General features: G+C 40.2%; 9 protein-coding genes across 9 annotated transcripts; 3 read left to right on the plus strand and 6 right to left on the minus strand.

The window, feature by feature from the left end:
• Positions 1-235: 235 nt before the first annotated feature.
• Positions 236-613, minus strand: FOA43_000199 (uncharacterized protein; the record flags this gene model as incomplete). The annotated part of the gene is made up of 1 exon (XM_038920533.1): positions 236-613. The coding sequence occupies one exon, from the start codon at positions 611-613 to the stop codon at positions 236-238; it is 378 nt and encodes a 125-aa protein (XP_038776461.1).
• A 146-nt stretch (positions 614-759) lies between these two features.
• On the minus strand, positions 760-2,565 carry FOA43_000200 (uncharacterized protein; the record flags this gene model as incomplete). Its single annotated transcript, XM_038920534.1, has 1 exon — positions 760-2,565. The coding sequence occupies one exon, from the start codon at positions 2,563-2,565 to the stop codon at positions 760-762; it is 1,806 nt and encodes a 601-aa protein (XP_038776462.1).
• A 191-nt stretch (positions 2,566-2,756) lies between these two features.
• FOA43_000201 (uncharacterized protein) lies at positions 2,757-3,200 on the minus strand (the record flags this gene model as incomplete). The annotated part of the gene is made up of 1 exon (XM_038920535.1): positions 2,757-3,200. One exon carries the CDS (start codon positions 3,198-3,200, stop codon positions 2,757-2,759), a length of 444 nt encoding a protein of 147 aa, XP_038776463.1.
• Positions 3,201-5,416: 2,216 nt separating this feature from the next.
• Positions 5,417-7,279, minus strand: FOA43_000202 (uncharacterized protein; the record flags this gene model as incomplete). The annotated part of the gene is made up of 1 exon (XM_038920536.1): positions 5,417-7,279. One exon carries the CDS (start codon positions 7,277-7,279, stop codon positions 5,417-5,419), a length of 1,863 nt encoding a protein of 620 aa, XP_038776464.1.
• A 652-nt stretch (positions 7,280-7,931) lies between these two features.
• On the plus strand, positions 7,932-9,794 carry FOA43_000203 (uncharacterized protein; the record flags this gene model as incomplete). Its single annotated transcript, XM_038920537.1, has 1 exon — positions 7,932-9,794. One exon carries the CDS (start codon positions 7,932-7,934, stop codon positions 9,792-9,794), a length of 1,863 nt encoding a protein of 620 aa, XP_038776465.1.
• An 83-nt stretch (positions 9,795-9,877) lies between these two features.
• On the minus strand, positions 9,878-11,044 carry FOA43_000204 (uncharacterized protein; the record flags this gene model as incomplete). The annotated part of the gene is made up of 1 exon (XM_038920538.1): positions 9,878-11,044. One exon carries the CDS (start codon positions 11,042-11,044, stop codon positions 9,878-9,880), a length of 1,167 nt encoding a protein of 388 aa, XP_038776466.1.
• Positions 11,045-11,200: 156 nt separating this feature from the next.
• Positions 11,201-12,727, plus strand: FOA43_000205 (uncharacterized protein; the record flags this gene model as incomplete). Its single annotated transcript, XM_038920539.1, has 1 exon — positions 11,201-12,727. The coding sequence occupies one exon, from the start codon at positions 11,201-11,203 to the stop codon at positions 12,725-12,727; it is 1,527 nt and encodes a 508-aa protein (XP_038776467.1).
• A 502-nt stretch (positions 12,728-13,229) lies between these two features.
• Positions 13,230-13,631, minus strand: FOA43_000206 (uncharacterized protein; the record flags this gene model as incomplete). The annotated part of the gene is made up of 1 exon (XM_038920540.1): positions 13,230-13,631. One exon carries the CDS (start codon positions 13,629-13,631, stop codon positions 13,230-13,232), a length of 402 nt encoding a protein of 133 aa, XP_038776468.1.
• Positions 13,632-14,465: 834 nt separating this feature from the next.
• FOA43_000207 (uncharacterized protein) lies at positions 14,466-16,907 on the plus strand (the record flags this gene model as incomplete). Its single annotated transcript, XM_038920541.1, has 1 exon — positions 14,466-16,907. One exon carries the CDS (start codon positions 14,466-14,468, stop codon positions 16,905-16,907), a length of 2,442 nt encoding a protein of 813 aa, XP_038776469.1.
• Positions 16,908-17,242: the final 335 nt, after the last annotated feature.

Genomic DNA, 17,242 nt, shown 5'->3' on the forward strand with positions numbered 1-17,242 from the left:
CAGTACGATTTAATCTCTAGGTTCTGACCGCGTTATGCGGTTTCCCTGGTTTTCATAGATTTAATACGTGATTCATGGGTGGTAAGAGTATCGTTATGCCGTTAAGAACTCGTCTGGATGTTTTGCAGATTCTGCAGATCGCTGAAAGTTGAGTGTCATATGGCCTATACATTTCTAACTAACCTTTTTAAAAACCTGTATTTATCTCGTCAATTAGTGTTCTATTAAATATGCCTTAGCGCTCACTGAGCATCTTGTTCCTCTTCTCTCTTCTCTTGAGTCTCTCAAGCTTCTTTCTATGCATCTTAGTGGCAAGTCTTTCATATCTTTCCTTCTCTTCCTGCTTCTCTCTTCTTTCTTTAATTCTATCAATCTTGGCTTTTCTCTCGCCCTCTTTTTCTTCTTTCAGCTCTTTGAGTTTGGCCTTGAATTGCCCGTCTTTTAATTTTTGTTCTTCTCTGTCCTTCCAGGAACTATGCACTCCTAATGACCTTATTCTGAAAACTTTCTTCTCTTTCTTCCACCACTTTCCACTGACCCTAGCACCTCTTCCAGGATCTTCAATCACTTCTTTCTTAGCTGTTTTGCTTGTACTTTGTTTTCCAATAGCCATCGTTGTATTAAAAGCTATCGAAGAAAGAAGTGATTAATAGAAGTGTCAATGAAGAAGAAAATATAATGAAATCTTTTTGTTTGCACAGCCTCATCCTCATCCTCGAAGCTCAAAGCTCGATGCTCGATGCTCTCGAATCCAACCCCTTATCTTTTTTCGACCCACTTGAAGTATCCACAATTGTACTCATCCAACTGTTTACCAGTATCATCGGCAAGACCCTTCTTGTCAAAATTCCACGTCTCGTTCTTGGTTTGTCTGGAACAACACCAAAATCGTTTGCCAACGTTACCACTGTTTGAATTCTTGACGGTTCTCAACGCACATCTTTCATTATGAGAGCATAACGGGGCCGAAGAAAAAGAACTGGTCCTCAACAAATCTCTGAACTCGGTGGCACTTATAGAGCTTTTGTGCTTTTCTTGATTATTATCCGGTTCATCTTCCTCATCAGAATCACCAACAAATAATCCACTAGATGAAGGTGGTAGATATAAATCATTTTCTGTAGGGGTCTTTTTTATGATAGAGAAAAATCTTGTAAGACTCCTCTGACTCTTCACTGTTCTCTTCCGACTCACATACACCGAACTTGAGCCTGACTTTGTCTTTTTCGCTTGATTTCCACTAACCACATCCTCTTGATGATGCTTCTCAGGCTTTCTAAAAAAAGACGAAATACCCCTACTATTTCCCAAACTGTAGTAATTTTTAGCCTCCATGTGTCTGCAATTGCACTTAGTAGTGTAGGTATTTCTGTTTGCCAATTGCTCAATTATCTTTGTGTTCAGCTCCAAATCACAATAGATCGGACAATGATCACTACCATAGAGATCCCGCCAAATATCAGAATTTCTAGCACACGATGCAATCCCAGAGGTAGCTAAGAACAGGTCAATTCTGGAACCAATATTAACCGGACGATTGTTCTTAAGAGTGTTCCATACACTGTACATCTTCAGTCGTCGTCCCTGAATTTCTCTGGTTATATCATGAATAATCTTATCTTTACTTTCATTCTCCACCAATTTAGTGGTATCGAATAGGTAACTATTAAGCAATCTTCGAGCTTCAGTATTATTCTTAAAGCTGAGTGCTTGAGCTTTATTGATATTTTCAAACTCAGAAGCAGTCTCAGACTTCTTTATTATACCCTGGATAAATCCTTCATTGATCGAGTCATCGTTATCTATCAAATCAGGAGAGACATTGATATCCCCCATGATGACAACTTCTTTCCCCATTTTCATCAAATTCTCTGCTCTTTCAAAGAGACATCTTAGAAAAAGGAGTCGGAAGTTTTCTCCTTCCTCCGTCAGTCCTGAATTAGCCGGACAATAAACTGATATAATCACCAAGCCAATCGCTAATTCTATTAATATGCACCTTCCCTCGCTATCCAAGTGCCGCCCATCCACAGGGTCCTCTAAAGCTGGAAACCCCCCAATGCACATATCCTTGTACTTATCATCAATTGAACAATCTCTATAAGATTTTCGGGCTCTTTTCAGGTGGAAATATCCTGTAATTCCCTCCTCAGCCTTGACGACAGTCAACGCGCGTTTCACCATATCGGAATCTTGATCTGTTGGTTTACGTACAAACACTCCGACTCCACTGTAGCCTTTACGGGATTGAGGAACAGTAATGAAAGCCTTGTAATCGGTAGGATTGGCTATACTGACATCAATATCTTCTCTCTGCAATTTGAGTTCTTGAAAAGTCACTATATCTGCCTTCATGAAATGCAATGCGTTATCATAGCCTGGCCTCTGGTTCCAAGGATAATAGTTTTTCAAGGTCTTAACTCCGTTGACATTGAATGAAACCAACCTTAAACTAGTATTAGAAAACTTACTTGGTATATCAATGTCTCCCATCCCAACTGAACCCAATATGCAGATTGAAATATCGTTGAGAGCAATAGCCGGGTGGCCAGTGAGTGAGTGCATCGCGTGCCTCAACGCGTCTTTAAAACACTAAGGAAAAAATTCGCTGACATCCCGATCAAGTATCATTCTTGATTACCTTTACAAATGTTAAGGATCCCGAGGATGTATTGAATTTAGATAAAAAATAATGAAAAAAGAGAACACAAAATCAAATGCAATAGTGTTCTCGAGCAATTGCGGGAAATAGTCGCTTACTCGCTCTTAGCGTAGACAACATCGACTGGTACACCAGCATCATTGAAAGCGACAGCAAATCCAACAATATCCTCACCCAATTCGGCAGTGGAGTTGGTATCTCTCTTGTAGATGGCTCTGTTTCTCTCAAAGCTTCTCCATTGCCAGCGTGCATCGGCATCAGCATCAGCATCAGCATCAGCATCGGCATCGGCATCGGCATCAGCCTCTCTCTTGTAAATGGCTCTGTTTCTCTCAAAGCTTCTCCATTGCCAGCGTGCGTCAGCATCAGCATCAGCATTGGCGACAGCATCGGCATTTGGAGCAGGGGCTGACATGACAGCAGAAGCGAAAAGAGCAGAAATGATTGCGGTAGTTGAGAACTTCATCGTGTAAGTAGTAGTGATAGAAGGTTGAACGGACTGCTTAGTGATGTAGAAAGGAGAGGTCAGAAATTTCATCGATGAAGAAGTGAAATACTACACTCTTAAATACTAATCCTTAAAGGAGTTAGCAACTACGATCCATCCATATTCAAGGCTAGCCTCTATCTTTTGAAACAAATGGTAGCTGTATCTTCAAGTAGATACAGTTTCCAATAATTCCTTTGTTGTACAAAAGAAGAACTTCATTATCCAACTATTAGGGACAACCACTAGAATATCAACTACCGACCACTCCAGATCAGGAAAGTTGGTTTCCTATTTGAGGATTAATTATGATACCGATCAGATGTCGCGTCAAATAGATCCTTTGCGTTCCTAAAAGGGAAATTTTCAGGCTTACCAGAAAGAATTCCTCAATAATTAAAGTAGGTGCAATTCCAATCCCCATGAACTGCTTCACTGTAGCAATCTGCAAGAAAATTACCCTTTAGGGTCCTGAAAGGTGCCAGAACGAAACATTAGTTCCCTGTCGTTGACCTAAAATATGCGCTCACATAATTGGCAACGGCCTGCTTCTAAACACTATCCTTTTCTCAATTATGTCTATTAACTCGACCGCTTCTTCAGCATTCTTCTGGATTTTCAGAATTCCTAACGGTGGCTCCAATTTTTCCACTTTTCCTTGTAACCTTTGAGAAGTGCTGATAAAAAGCACTGCTTGCCCTGACGTTTCATCCAATTCGAGTCTTCCTATTTTCACAAGGTCAATAATGGTATCATTCACTCCCACATACTTCTGCGGGATATGCCCTTTAATGAACAATTTCTCCTCTTCAGGGTTTAAATCTTCCGGCCTTTTCTGTGGAATGTTTAATTCACCTTGAATTTCCAATAATATCAATCCACCATTCGTGGTTATCACCCTGGAATATATACTGGTTGTTGGTTCTCCTAATAATGATGCTGCTGCAAGGTCATATTTAATCTCCCGACTGGGCATAGTGTAAGGTACAAGTGAAGTACTAGATAGAAGCTCTCGGAAAGAAACACAAAATATCAATGAATATCCTCCATCTTAAGCCTAACGCGTTTCAAGGCAGTGTCCATTTCAAGATGGTCAATGAGATCACGTGACTTAACTAACTCTACTGCCGTCGATGGTCCTCTAATGTCTCGATATTACCTATCCCCACACACCTGTTCGTGCCAAGATATCTCCCTCTTAAACTTGATATAATAACTGGGAGGATCTATACAGTGATGAACTTTCAGATTATTTTTAGGCATAATATTTTTTTTTTTGTCCATTATTAATTCTCCGGCCAATTAAATGTTACTTAGAGGTAATCCATTCCCGTTTTGGTAGTCTCGGCGGACTTTTACTTTGAATTCAGCTTAGCCGATCTATGGTTTAGAGATTACATGTTGTCCGGAAATACCTATATATTTTCAGTTGTAGACCTGGTCAAATGGTTATATATTACAGAAACAGAGAGCACTAAAACCATAGTATATTGGTGTATCTGTTCTGCCTACAATATCCATCAGTCGTTCCTCCATGAAGCCCGGCCCCTGATCCCGGGCGCTGAAGCTTGTAAAAAAAGAAAAAAAGATCAAAAAAGTGCTCAAAGGAAAGCCACCGCATTTACGTCCCAAAAAGGAAATTATCTGCAGCCAACTTGTGCCAAAAAAAAGTTGGAATGAAAAAATCGCTCCACTTTTCTCGCGGTACGAGATTACTTTCTCGGATGATTATTGTACTATGCACAACAAAACATGTAGTGTACTTATATATATATATGTAGATAGATCGTGGGAACAAAAGTCATACATAACATATTTTTTGGTGTTCTTTTCATTACATTATCTTATTCTTAACTGTTCCTGCTGGCGGGCTCATTATTATCAAACATGGCGTTATTCTTTAGAAACTTATACCAATTTGCAGGACCTACCCGTATCACACTGGCTCAAAGAGCTGCGGCTCTAAGTTACTTAGCTGTGGGTCTAGGTCTTCCATTTATTCTTCCACTAAAACATTCCATAGAAAGCAGGAATGAGGAATCACCTCTTTACGGTCACTTCAATGAAAGAAATGCATTTAGAATTTAAATGCTTCTTTCTCTTTATTGGGCTTATTATTCACTTCACCTTCAGTTCTATTCCATTTATTTGTTTGCCGTTTGGGTTCGGCTTCTATGGTACGCTTTTTCTTATCGTCTTGTTTCATTATTACTCCTTCGCATTAGTCTTTACTACGTTAATATAATACATAGTAACTTTTCAACATCCTATTCTCCGTATCGTAGATATAGAGCATTCTTGAAATGTTCATGTTTTATACCTGGCTCCTTGGAATGCTCAAATGCGTCCAAGGATTCTCTCACATTCCATCCTAGTCTTTCTACTAGATAACATGAAATAAGGAATCCTGTTCTGTTCTGTCCATAGTGGCAGTGGACAACAATGAACTGATCTGGCCCCTTCTTGGCCACCAATTTATCTATAATCTCCAAGAACTTGGCTATGGTGACATCATCTGGAGTCACCTTCGATTCAGTTTTGAACTTAATATACTGAAGTCTCTTAAAATCATTCGGATCGTATGATGGTGTATCCGACCCTATGTCAACTATACCAAATATTTCAGGATGGTCCTGCTCAAAAATCTTAGGATTATGCTGGTTAGCTGTTTCACGAAGTGTTTTCATGCCTAGCAAGGGACACTTTGGCTTGTCTGGACTGGCTATGTTCAACAACGGCTTAGATAACGTCACAGCTTTATTCCACTTCTCCAAATTCTTCATACTCCACTTATCACCACTTATTAATGCCTTTACTTTTAGCACCCATGTACAATCAATATGCAAATTCAACGAGACGACAAACTCGTAGATGATTCCGGAAAGTAAATGTGGTCTATCCAAGAACACAGAATGATTGGCATCTTTCACCACTCTCAGTTCTGCAGCAAAGCCTGCCTCCTTCAATGTATTACAGATATTACTGCTGCTACTGACTGGCGTCAACTTATCCTTATCTCCACAACAGAGAAGAATCTTTGGTATTTTCGAATCAGTAGAATCGTGTATCTTGGACGCAGCACTCAATAACTCCTCAACACTAACTGGAGTGAAGCCTTTTAAATATTCGAGAAAGATCTTAGAGTTTGTATCAAGGTTCCACCGAAGTTGTGCTAACCTCTTGAGTAGATCATCTTCTTCTGGATATATATAAGAGTCAACAGACTTAGAATATAGACCACCACGACGATCAAATAGCCTATAGAGATCAAATAGACGCGGATAATAGCTAGACAACTCAAGAAATACTCGCGTAAATAGCGGCAGTTTGACACGAGTAGTATTAGAGTCCAATATCCCCGGAGGTGAAATCATGCAGAGACTTTCAACGCGATCAGTCGGTAATTTGTTGATCAATCTAATGGAAATGTGTGTTCCCATAGAATGGGAAATAATGATAAAGCGCCTGGCTGGAAACTTGACCATTAAGATCTGATAGATGATATCTACTATGGCATCGAACTGAAAATCGTCCCATGTCATTTTAGAGAGCGAAGATTCGAGGTTGTATATTTCTTCATCGGTATATGAGGACAATCTGGAAAATGATCGGCACCGTAAATGAGGCTTTGAGTTGCCAAAACCAGGTAAATCAATACCAAATATGTCTGCGCAGTTACGAAATTCCTGAAGTATAGGCTCAAACTGAGACAGTTGACCACCCAATCCGTGAATAAATACAATGATAGGAAGCTTTTTAATAATATCAATCTGATTTCTGGCATTCTCTAACCCCTTTGAGTCGACGTTATCATTCAATTCTAACTTCAACATCGACCGTCTATAGAATTCTCTCAATGGATGACCGCTATACATAGTGTTGATGGTAAGCTTTTCAAGGCGAGGATGATTTTCCAAGTCGAAAGTCTCCATTCTGGAATATTTCTGTACAATGGCACAATCATTAGGTTTCATTAGTAGAACTTCCTTATCGAAATCTGAGTATAAGTCATCGTTGTAGAATTTTCCTGCAATCTTTAGTAACGAAAGCTTCGAATTATCATCTTTCCTCTGTAGCTCCTTGATATTCTGAGCATTCAGAATCAGTTTCCTTTTAAAAGTACCGTCCATTTCAAAGCAAACTCGTTAAGAAAAAAAAATAACGATAAAAATAGATATCCTTGATGACTAGTTGAGATTGTCTGTTATCTCTTCTGAGAATATTGGCGAAAAATTGATCACCGCAGAAGACTGAAAGAAGAATAAAAATCTCGACTAAGAGAGTTAGAATAGGAATGGATATAAGCTTACGATAATCGGAGATTAAAAATAAAAGCACTCCAAAACCCTCCTCAAAGCAAAAATATCAACAATATGATGTTCTCTTATCTATTTAAAGTACATTAACTGCTTATATCCTAGTTATTCCAAGTCTTTCTCTAACGCTCTTGAGAAGCCGATGAAAAAGAATATATCTCCCAAACAGGAAGTTCAGAGACTAACAGAGAGGGAGCATGCGGCTCAGAATCAGACTAACAGAAATATATGACCAAAAGGGGAACAAGGAGACAGTGAGAAAGGGACACAGGGAGACAGGAAAACAAAAGCCCCAAGATACTTTGTGGAGATCGATCGATCGAGATTTGAATAAAAGAGGGAGAGCACCCTTATTCTGTTTGCTCAAAGATCTTATTTCTCTTCTTGGAAGTAATTGGTCGGACAGCACCTATTATTGGTTTATTGAATTGAAGAAAATCCCTTTTTTCCCCCCCTATTCTCTGTGATGTCACAAATACAACAAAGGTCTGATTCCATGTCCCATGTTTGGAGATGCGAGAGTGGAGTACCTATATACCCTCTAACATATGATTGCACCCCCCGGTCGCTTCCCGTCAAGTTGGCCAATGAAAGATACAGATTGGTGGGTGGCTTAGGAAGCGGTAGCTTTGGCTCGGTGATGATGGCCAAAGTTAGAAGAAGCGCCCTAAAAATTATCAAAGAAGAAATGAGTCTGTCGCATGACACTTTACTTGAACCAATTAAGGAAAGCGGTAAAACCTCATACGATTTGGTAGCCATCAAGATACTGAACCGGAAACTAACAAATTTGCAAGACTACAGCAAAGTCAAAGAGGTAAAGTTCATTCTCTCGGTGACTTCTCATCAGAATTTGGTGCAAGTCTATGATCTATTCGTGGATAAAGCTTCGTTCAAGTTGCATATAGTCATGGAAGCTTTGGATCAAAATCTTTACCAGCTTCTGAAGGCCAGAAAAGGTAGTCTATTTTCTTCTGGAACGTTGAAAAGTATTCTTTCTCAAATATTGGCTGCAATACGTCACATTCATCGCTGTCATTTCTTCCATAGAGATGTCAAGCCAGAAAATATTCTTGTCATGCCTACCGTATCCTTCTATGGCTCAAAAGAGAGCGTTCCACCTCTCATGAGAAAGGATAGTTATGTTGTGAAGCTCGCAGATTACGGCCTAGCCAGGCATATAAGTAACACCAAACCTTTTACTGCATATGTCTCCACTCGTTGGTACAGATCTCCAGAAATCCTTCTCAGAAACAAGAGTTACTCCTTTCCAGTAGATATTTGGGCCTTTGGCTGCGTCGCGGTAGAGGCTGCAACTTTCACCCCACTTCTTCCAGGGCAAAACGAATTGGATCAAACCTGGAAAGTGTTGGAGTTGCTCGGATATCCAGAAAAGACATCCTCCGATGATTTAGACCTTCTCGTCACACCTCCTCTTGGTGGATATTGGGAGGATGCCCAACTATTGGCTTCAAATCTAGGCTTCTGCCTACCAAAATTACCGGGAAGCACCATTCATAATGTCCTCCCTCGAAAAGATATTGAGAGATCAGAACGTCACGAACTTTATAAAGTCATTCAATCATGCTTGCTTTGGGATCCAAAGCTGAGAGGTATTGCTGAAAAGCTTGCGCAGAGTTCATATTTCGACTGTACCGTTCTCCGGACAGAAGATGCGAAATTGAATAAGGTGAGAAGGGATTTCCAGAACTCTTTGACAAATTTGGAAGTCAAATTCGATAATGAAGAATCAACGAAGATTCCACTACCAGAAGTGACTTCAGATACCATCTTTAATGATGAAAATAAGCAGGAACCATCCGAGGTCTGGCAGACCAAGCTCAAAAGGCTGCCTCATATCACTATGGACATGTTTCGTATTTTTAAACAAAAGAGCGAATCGTCCAACGACGTACAAAGGAGCATTAGCACAGAAGAAGAAAGTGTTCCTTCGTTAGAAGAAGAGCCTTATGAAGAATTTCAAGGCAGATCGGAAGAAACTGGTTACTTCGATCTTGGTATCAATAGTTCCCTGAAATCTCGATTATCGGAAGCTCTTGAATTCGAGAACACGGATGGAGAAAGATTGGCTACGACGCCAATAGAGAAGATTTCGCCAGAGGATTCAGCAATTTTGAGGGAGAAGCATCACTTGTCTAACAGGAACGAATCACAATTACCCACTGTGGATATCTCTTCGTACAACAACGAGCATGACATAATAAAAGGATCAAGAAACCAAAACTTGATTGATACCCTTTCCTACAGCTATGACCAGAACTTGAATGAATACGAAAACAGTTTCTATGACTGGACGACAACCCAGTAAGATCTTCTACTATTCTTTGCTAAACTATTAGTTGCATAAATACATAAATACATAAATAAAATACATGATTGTGAAAGTATACCTTAAAGAGAGACAAAGTCAGCGTTGGTAGAAAAATTGGTGTCCACCTGATCTTGTTGGATATGATCACCGTCTTTAGAGCTGAGGTCAGATGTACTTAATGTACGTAGCATGACATCACCCAAAGAATCTGTAGGGTTATCGAGATCCTTATTATCATCGAAATAAACGACGACATCGTCGTTATCGGTATTTCTAATCGGTTCGAGGGATTCTTGGCCAGTCTTGAGTAAAAATGAATGGTTTAAATGACAGCCCCTGCCTCTTATACAATAACCATATTCTTGTAAATCCGGACAGTCAAAAAAATGTCTGTAAGTACACTTTCTACCCATTTTACAGTAACCATTCATGGAGAACGGCCTGCAAATGGCAATGTCAGACCCATTTTCTAATTTGTGAGAGTATATGCAATTAACATTTGTGCATGAACCTTCCTGAAAAAAATTACACGAAGGAGCATTGAATTGTGATGGTTTATGTGACATACAGCAATGACTCTTCGTACATCTTCTTTGCGAGAGCAAGATATTAGGGCATAGAGCCACATGATCTGGATCGTGCAAATACTTACATTTACGATTCTCACAGTGTCCTGCCCTCATATAATAGATACAGTCTTCGCTAGGGGGGTTCATAATCCAATCTCTAGACTGTAAATTGTATTTCCCACTATAATCCTTAACGTAGTTCTTACCTTGATAAGAGACCCATAAATCTAAATCATCAATGCTAGTAAGCTCTTTGTGTGTATCTTCATTTTCAGTTGACGTAAGCGCTAAAGAATTTAGGCCATGAATTGGCACATACTTCAGCCCTTTTATTAGTATGCGATTTTTGTAATTGTACTTGATTCTGTTTTGGTAAATGTACTTGAAGAGTGCTTTCTTAGCCTTTCCCAAGGCTTTCAATTTGCGAATTTCTATTTGTGCCTTTTTGCTCGATGATAAGGATGCTGCAGAGGGTTTCTCACTATTGCTGATCCTCTTCCGTTTGGATATCGTTGATTTAGGTGCCGTGTGGCCACTCAGACGTTCCCTCAATATATCCTGTTGCTTACTAAGTTCTTGCTGTCTTAACTTCAATTGTTTATTGATTTCTTGACGTTTGCTGTTAATACCATCTTTCAATTTCACTAAATCTTGCTGTAACTGCTGCTCTTTGTTCATATCTGAAGCGCTGAACGAAGAAGATAGTAGTGTTCAAATAGATAGATAAAGGTAAAAAAAAAATTACTCTAAGCGCGCCTTGATTAAAGCTCATTTTACCTTCGGTTATGGATTGATATGGCTTGCCTTTCTTATCTGTAAGGACATAAATTAGAGATGTCTTCATACACTCTCAACGAGATAAAAGCATACGCTACACAGGCCATTGATGAGATTTTGCCGTTGGATGAACAAACAATATCTCAGATGGTGAATTACGCGATTACAGAACTCCGAACGAGGGAGGCAGTGAGACAGCATTTCACAAACTTACTAGGGGAATCACCAAAGGCTCTTGATTTCATAACGAAACTTTCTAACATACTTTTTGGAGATCCCAACAAACTTAAAATAGAAAAGAAACTGTCTCAACCTTCAAAGAATAACACTGGTTGGGTGAATAGCGCAACCGGTAGTACGTTGTCCAAGGGTCAGCACGATCAGCGATTGAGAAACGCTTCGGTACAAGGAACAAGTACTTCTGAGTTAATAGACCAAACACCAAAAGCTGCAAAAGAGGTTTCAATGAAAAAGAAAGATGCCCAGAAGACATTGGATAGTTTGAAAGACCTTGATGCTGCGTTAAACGAACTCGAGGTGTCAGATGAGACAAACCGGGGGGAAAGCGATCGGGTAGTACGTGTTTGCAATTGCAACGCTACACGACACCCACTATTTGAGATGTTTCCCAACTGCCTTAACTGTGGTAAGATCATCTGTGCCAAGGAGGGGTTTCAGCCGTGTTCTTTTTGTGGTAAGAAGCTCTTGAACAATGAAGAAAGACTACAAATTGTGGAGGTTTTGAACAGAGAGAAGGAAGAGATAGAAGGAAAGAGTAATAAAAACGAACGATCTAATAATCAAGATGATAATATGAGGAGACGAAAGAACGTGATCAAAATATCGATCAACTCGACGGGACAGAATAACTATAAAGTTCAGGAAATGGCATTCAAAAGAGTAGAAAGAAAGAGGGAGTTAGAGAGAAAAAAAGAGGAGCTAAAGCAGCAGAAGCAGGAAGAAGTGGAGGAGGTCCAAAGGGAACTAGACTACTACAGTTCTCTGAAAGATAAAGACGAAGAACTAGTACGTGCACAGCAACAATTAGATACTCTTATGGATTTCCAGCTACATGGTGCAGAAAGAACTAAGATCATCGATCAAGCATCTGATTTCGACGCTCCTACCTCTTCAAATAATCTCTGGGCAACACCATTGGAAAGGGCACTTCAGTTGAAACGACAGCAGAAGCAATTGCGCAAGCAGCAGGAAGCGGACGACAGAAGATCTGGTCGTGGCAAGCGAGTGATGGACATGTCTATTAGAAATGGAAAGGTGATTATACGAGAGGTGGACGCACCTACAGAGATCGCCGAAGATCTTAGTGACGACGAGGAAATAAAGGGACTCCAAGCTAGAGTAAGCGACGAGAAGACAAAAACATTGGAGGAGAACAGTCATAATGTATGGGATTACCAATCGGATGCATCTAAATGGACCAAACCAGTCTACATGGGTGAGAAAGGAACTAAGGAAAATAAAGAATTGAAACAAAGTGATACAGTTACAGCAAAATCGAAAGTCGTTCAACTAGGCGATGAGGAAGAACAGGAGAATACTATCTTCAGCATGGTTGGCGTTTAAGCAGTGGTCCCGAACCCTTAATAAAAATTTTCAGTTAAATTTTTCTCTCAACTTTTTTTTTTCCATTAATATAAATAGAGAAGGATCTGGCGTAAATTTTCACATTTTCTAACTCATGAAACTAATCATCAGTAGTGGTTAATATTACTATTAATTACTATATAGGACCATTTGAAATCGGATATTCAGTCGTTATGATTGTTTTAGGCATCGCCGGTCCGATTCCAATCAGCTAGAAGCTAGTCGACTTTGTTAACACCGAAGTCACGGCTAGTATCTCGTTTCACGTTCTTAGATTAAGACCCAAAGTAATGCGTTAGGAAGATACGATAGTTCCAGATACCTTTAATGGTATCACTGGGTGGTGACATTTTTGTCATTGTCTATTGGTTCTGTCCAACTAATGGTGTTCGTACATACGTAATAGCTGATAGTAACAGGAGATATTCGTAGTAAATTAGATGTGATGTATATATTTACATGTAGTTGGCTGAGTCGTTGATCACGGTGAACTTTCTTTTCCTTTATCATTGGGATTGGAGCTATCTGCTTCTGCGTCCTCCTTCTGCGCCTGAAGCTCATCTTTAATTCTCTGCATAGCCCTGTAAATCTTTGACTGTACGTAAAATGATCCTCCACTCTCTTTAGAGTTCACATCGAAAAGGTACTGGTACCGCTTTTGCATTTTATCCAGTGACATATCCGTCCTTTCAATATCTAGAATCTTACAAGACTCATCCAAAGAGATTTCAGAATCTCTTGCAGTTCTTCGGGCTCTACCTGTACTACCGGCAGCCTGTTGTGCTGTAGTGGCAGCAGCTGCCTGCCTGTAAGCTTCAGTGAATGCCCTTCCAAACACTTTAGCACCCGTAAAAACTATTTGAACTAATAATCTGTGAGCCATAATATGAGTTGTGAAAGTAGATCGATCAAGTAAGTACACTTTCTTAACTAAATTTTGTAAACACCCGGAATATCGCAGATTTAACAGGTCTCTCTCACTCTCTCTCTCACACCTAAATCTGAACTTACTACAATTTTGTTATTTAATTCTTTTCTACATCTCGATTTAAAATTCTCTTGTAATTTTCAAAATTTTTTCTTGGTAATTTTTTCTTGGTAATTTGTTTTGGACGCAATTTTGGTAACTCTTCTTTATAGATTCTAAAGTTGCCATTTTGCAATTGTTTTTGCTTTTTCTGTCTTCTTTCCCCTTTGGGAAATCTCATTAATCTTTTCAAACACCGAGAGCAAAAAGAAACAAAACTTATGGGTGAAACTTTCATTTATTGTTTTTCTTCAAATCGAATTGTTGAGCGGAGCGAGGCCGGGCAAATTTTGAAAACTCGGCAGGGGGACAAAAAAAACCCTGTGATTTCGTTTACCGGCATAACCTCCTTCAGTCTGATTTGGCATATTGACACGCACCGAAAAACTATTAGATCGGTGCCGGCGAGAACGAACGACCAAACGGTTTTGAAATTTTCTCTCGTATAACATATTTTGGAGAATAGTTTCAACAAGTTACTTTGTTATCCTGCATTAAGTTTTCACTTCGTTCTGGTCCTATCATCTCGTTTAGCGTTTGTCGGTATTTGCTATCCTTTATTTTGTGTCTTATTTCAACCTTTATTATTCTCTTATATTACCATATTCGCTGGTTACTCAACATTGGCTTTAACTCGCCTTCGCAAAGCAATCATCCTTATTTTTGCATCTCTTTTCCAATATTTTACTCATGTCTCAACCAGTTCAAAATGCAACGTCTGAGATGGGGGATAAAGAGGCTGCAGGTTTATTGATGCTTTTCTCTAATCAGTCACAGAGATATTCGCGTCCAGTAATGCCCGTGTCAACGGTCTCTTCAGTGCCAGGCATGATAGGAACATTGCAGGGCCCAGTTCCTGGAACTGCACAGAGTATCTTGTCTGGAAGGGGCTTCTCAGAAGGCTCAACAGGAGCACCTGTTTCTCCTGGAACCCATGAAGAAAATTCCATCCGACCTGCGAACAAGCAGCCAACCACCCACAATATGCCATATATAGAATCTACAGATCTGAATCATGTCACATCACCAGGACCTGCTGCAGCCGGTTTGGCAAGTGGAAGTGGCTCCAATAATAAGGCCATTGTTGCCGCACAGGCACTTGCAGCAGCAGCAGCTACTCCACTGCCTTTACTCATAAAGAACCACCAGGGCGAATTCCCAAAGACTACAGAAATAGACGCACAAAATCAATCTCCAAAAAAGCGTACCCAATCACAGATAGATGCTGCAGCTACTGCCGCTGCTATAACCCATCACCTTCAGAAACTTCAGAAGGGGTCTCGACAACAGCAGCAATCGAAAAGACAGAAAACTCAACCCAAGATAGAAGATGAGGACGACAAGCCTTCGCGTGGAAGGAGACCCTCTACAAGGAGTAGAACACCATCATATGCAGTTGATCCCAATGCCGGCATTATAGGCTGTATTTGTGGCTTTGGTCATGATGATGGTTTCACTATTCAATGCGATCGATGCTTTCGATGGCAGCATGCTGTCTGCATGAATATCAATAATGTTGATGAGGCACCAGAGAAATACTTGTGTTATCTTTGTGACAGAACCGTTCGTATAGATTTTGAACGAGCTAGAAGTATTCAGGAAGCAAGAATCAACACTCTAAGACAGCAGCAGGTATCTGCAGACACCAGTGTAGGTGAAAGCATAGGCACAACAGCTGCAACAATTACAAACTTAGACACAGAAAAGATAGTCACACCCTTAGAGCCTGCAAATGTAACGCCAACACAAGAGTCCAATCGGAAATCAAAAAGAACCATCGAAGATAGTACAACCAAGGAAAGAAAAAGGACACCAGAGGAAGAAAGGTTTGCCTTAAAACGATACGAGACTTTCTACGTGAATATTTCCCACTATGAATATTCCAGTAGTAAGATAATGGAGTTGATGAAAAGAATGCCTAATTTGATTGTAGGCAAGGAAGGAGTATTGAGTTTTAGAAGCATTGACGAATTCAGTAGGAAGATGGTGCGGCCTTCGACTATTTTGGTGAAATTACCACCCGACGTTCCTAAAAGCAAGTTCACGGGTATCTCTAAGATTGGACTACGTGCTACCAGACCCATGAACCAAGGCCAGCTTATATCTCCAATGTACGGCGGGCTCCAGTTGATGCAAGATTACTTGGAAGAGAAGAGTAACAAATATTGGATTCTTGGATGTTGTAAGCCAAATGCTTTCTTTATTCCTCATCTTCCCCTAGTAATCGATGAAAGAGCAGTAGGTAATATCACTCGGTTCGCACGCAAGTCGTGTCGTCCAAACTGTGAGATCCGAACAGTTATCATAGGGGGGAGAATATGTGTGTTTGTGTTGACTGCATCACAGAGTATCGCTGCTGGTGATGAGTTGACATTACCATGGGAATGGGATGAGAATCACCCAATAAATCAGATTGGAGGAGAGGTTGGAAATTTTAAGAAATTGGGCAAGACAGCACGCACAAAACTTATCAATTCGTTTCATGCTATAAGCAGCATAGCCTGCTGTGCATGCACCGATCCGAGTACTTGCTTGCTAGAGAAGGTGAATAAATTAGCATCAGCAGTGGTAAGTAAAACAGGAGAAGTAGTTATTTCACCTACTCCGAACCAGACATACGATCCAATCGAGGATCGTTTGAAGTCTAGAGAGAATATCATCAGCAGGTCTATTGTTACGAGGAAAAAAGAGGCTAATAATGAGGAGCGACCCGAGCCAGTTCGTGCTTCCACCCTATCTGCTACCGTGTGTCCAGGTTGGAAGCAAACGGATGCCGATCATATGGGATTCATTCACGTTCCCTGGGAATCGATGCTTGAAATGGCTATGGCACCACCAAAGTATCAGCTAATGAAGCAGTATCTTACTCGATCACTGACCAAGCCTACGATAAAGGTGAAGGACGCGAATGTGCCTCTCTACACACCTTTCCCGATCAAAGCCGAAGAATTGGACAAGTTGACGATTAGAAATGCCAGTCAACAAGTGAAAACCATACCGCTAGTTAAAGGTACCAAAAGATCTGGTATATCCAAACTTTCGAAACAGGATACAAACCCTACGAGACCCAAGGTGGTTAAGAAATTCAGTCTAGCAGATTATAAGAGAAAGACCAAAGCGGCGACCAAATGAGCCGCCTTCTAAACGGACAAAAATCTATGTGCTATACTTTCGGTAACCGTTAACGTTAGTGGAATAGCTATTTGCAGAGCCAGCCGTTCGCAGGAGAGATGAGCTTCAATAAAAGTAAAAAAATTATTACCGGAAGAACTCACAAATCCAATCTTGGCTTTCATTACCGAATTGAGGTATATATATATATGCGATAATATATTGACAGAGAGAAGGAATGGGTAAAAAAGTACATATCAGTTTTATAATTATGTAGCAAAAGATGAAAGTAGAGCGATAGCGTAGACCCTCCTTACTCTTCACAAGACTTAGTTTAATAGACTCTTGACACTGAT

The sequence above is a fragment of the Brettanomyces nanus genome, chromosome 1, assembly GCF_011074865.1.
Source record: "Brettanomyces nanus chromosome 1, complete sequence".
NCBI lineage: Eukaryota > Fungi > Ascomycota > Pichiomycetes > Pichiales > Pichiaceae > Brettanomyces > Brettanomyces nanus.